The 2386-nt window shown below is 49.5% G+C and overlaps 1 protein-coding gene across 1 annotated transcript; it reads right to left on the bottom strand.

The window, feature by feature from the left end:
* Positions 1–257: 257 nt before the first annotated feature.
* On the bottom strand, positions 258–2097 carry LOC110037969 (protein KINESIN LIGHT CHAIN-RELATED 1). The gene has a single exon (XM_020742718.1). The coding sequence runs from the start codon at positions 1870–1872 to the stop codon at positions 277–279; it is 1596 nt and encodes a 531-aa protein (XP_020598377.1). The 5' UTR covers positions 1873–2097; the 3' UTR covers positions 258–276.
* Positions 2098–2386: the final 289 nt, after the last annotated feature.

The following is a 2386-nucleotide window of genomic DNA, read 5'->3' as shown; positions in this document are numbered from 1 at the left end:
TCAGCAGGAGTCATGATCAGTGTGAGGGGCTCTCAGGCAAGGGGGGGATCGCTAGTTCCAATGAAAATGGATATTAATCCCACATTGGAAGTGAAACAAAAATCTGAGTTCTTAACATAGAAGTAGCGGCCCTTGCCCATCAGTTTATGCATCAGATTTGCTAAGTACCCTTCGGCTAGCGTAATGAGCTTAATTTTTTATCCTAAGTGTTCCACCATCCTTACAAATATAAAATGATTTTTAAATGAAATTATGGAAAAACAGTTGAAGTTTGAGTCACCTTCCCATAGCATCATAGGTAGCCGCAAGATTAGTGTACACACCAAGAGTGTCCTGATGGCTCGTCCCATATTCCTGCTCCAATATTGCTTTTGATTCTTCAAACAGCCCTGCAGCCTCGTCAATCTTAAATAATTGAATGCAGGACAACCCCATCTGGTTTAGCACCATTCCAAAAAATGCTGATTTCTTTTCACCAACTGCCCTCAGCTTCCCAACAGCACTTTCAAAGGAGTTTCTTGACTCCTCATACCGGCCAACAATATAAAACATTACTCCAATTTGTGCTTCAATACCAGCAACAGAGCTCCATTGACCTGGAACATCTTCCAGCAACTTCAAAGATCTCTGCAATAACTTTAATGCCTCTTCAGGCTCCTCAAACGCTTCATATAAGCTTGCGATTTCCGCTAAACCTCCAGCAATGTCTTCGGCCACTGCCCCTGGAACAGGTTTGGCGTAGATTCGAAGAGCATTTTCACAATATGATCGTGACTCGCGGAGCTTCCCCGTTCTGTAATAAAGATCGGCAAGGCGTACGAACACCAAAGCAACAGCTGGATGGTTATCACCTTTGGTGGATTTGAACACGGTAAGAGCCTTCTGATAAGAGAAGACGGCCTCATCGTAACGACCAAGTGCAAGGTAGGTGTTGCCAATGCTCACGTCTATGGAGGCAACCTCACCCTCATGGCCGTTAGCAATCATAGCCATGGAGGCCAACACTAAATGCTCGAGGGCCTCGTCATAGTCACCCTTAGCATCGCAGATAATAGCCATCAATCGTCGATCTGCAGCCTCCTCGATGGAAGCCGGTTCACTATGCTCCCTGTGGATCTCAAGGGTTCTCTGACAGAGCTTATCCGCCTTGTCAAACTGCATTGCTTGGACGTGGGCTTCGGCCAAGTATCTGCAGGTCTCGGCGACTCTAGGATCCGAGTCACCTAGGGCTTGGATCTGAATCTCGAGGCCGCGGGAATAACAATCGATGGATTGATCTATGTGGCCAAGTATGGAGTGTGTGTCCCCAAGCTGCATATAACCGGAGAAGGCAGCGAGTGCGTGGTCCGGTCCACGTGACACGTCTGGTACCGTCACGGCACGCTCCATAACCGGCAGCGCCTCATCATACCGCCCAAGACTGCAATATATCGCCGCAGTCACGTGGAGGCTCATCGCCAACTCCAGGCTCGGCTCCCCGCTCTCAACAGCGCAACGCTCGAACGACTTGCACGCTCGGATCGCGTATTCGAGGGCCTTATTCGGTCCCTCGCCTGAGGCAATCGTGTCGCGCGCGAGTTTGAGCAGGAAAGGCCCGAGATCAGGGTTATCCAATGATGATTCATCGAGGAGTGGCTTTTCCAGAATGGAAGATCCTCGCCGCTTGCCACCGGAAGAGTTCTTCTCCGGTGCGGGCTTGGCGCGGGACGATGATGACGGGGAGGGCAACAACCCTTTCTTTGGCGCTGGTGAACGGCTTTTAGCGCTGCGGAGGTCGGGATCATCCCCATTTTCTCTATTTCGGGTGCTGACACGATCTGGCACCGTGATCCGGAGCTCCGCCACGTCCGGGGGGGAGACGAGTCCCGGCATGGCCGATGAGATCTAGGGTTTTGTGATAAGCAGGAGATCGAGAATGAGAATTCCGAATGAGTTTTAGTTTCAGAGAGGAGACAAAATGATCGAAGTAGGGAGCCGGGCAGGAATCAGAGAAAATTGCTCCCCACCATTTCCTTTTTTTTTTTTTGCTTCGAAGACACTCTACCTCCACTTCTATTTTCTTCTGTTCCCAGGAGGGCCAGGACAAGAAAAAGCAACTGATAAACGCACATCTATTTTCCGTAATCATACACCACGGCGACAGTTCTTCATCATCCGGACACGTCAGCGGTCACGGCGACAGTTCTTCATCATCCGGACACGTCAGCTGTGCTTAATTAAAGGCTGCGAAGCCACAGCCAGTTGGTTAAGTCGTGAAATGACGAGATTATGCTCATATTGGCGGTAACGTGTTCTAAAAAGAGAGGGTATTTCTATCATTTGACTGATAGTTGTTGGCTATAGCTCAACATTCGAATAAAGGTGGGTGATCGGTTCGACAAGGACG

Source organism: Phalaenopsis equestris, unplaced genomic scaffold (genome assembly GCF_001263595.1).
Source record: "Phalaenopsis equestris unplaced genomic scaffold, ASM126359v1 Scaffold228197, whole genome shotgun sequence".
In the NCBI taxonomy this organism is placed as follows: Eukaryota; Viridiplantae; Streptophyta; class Magnoliopsida; order Asparagales; family Orchidaceae; genus Phalaenopsis; species Phalaenopsis equestris.
This window is presented reverse-complemented; position numbering and strand designations above follow the sequence as displayed.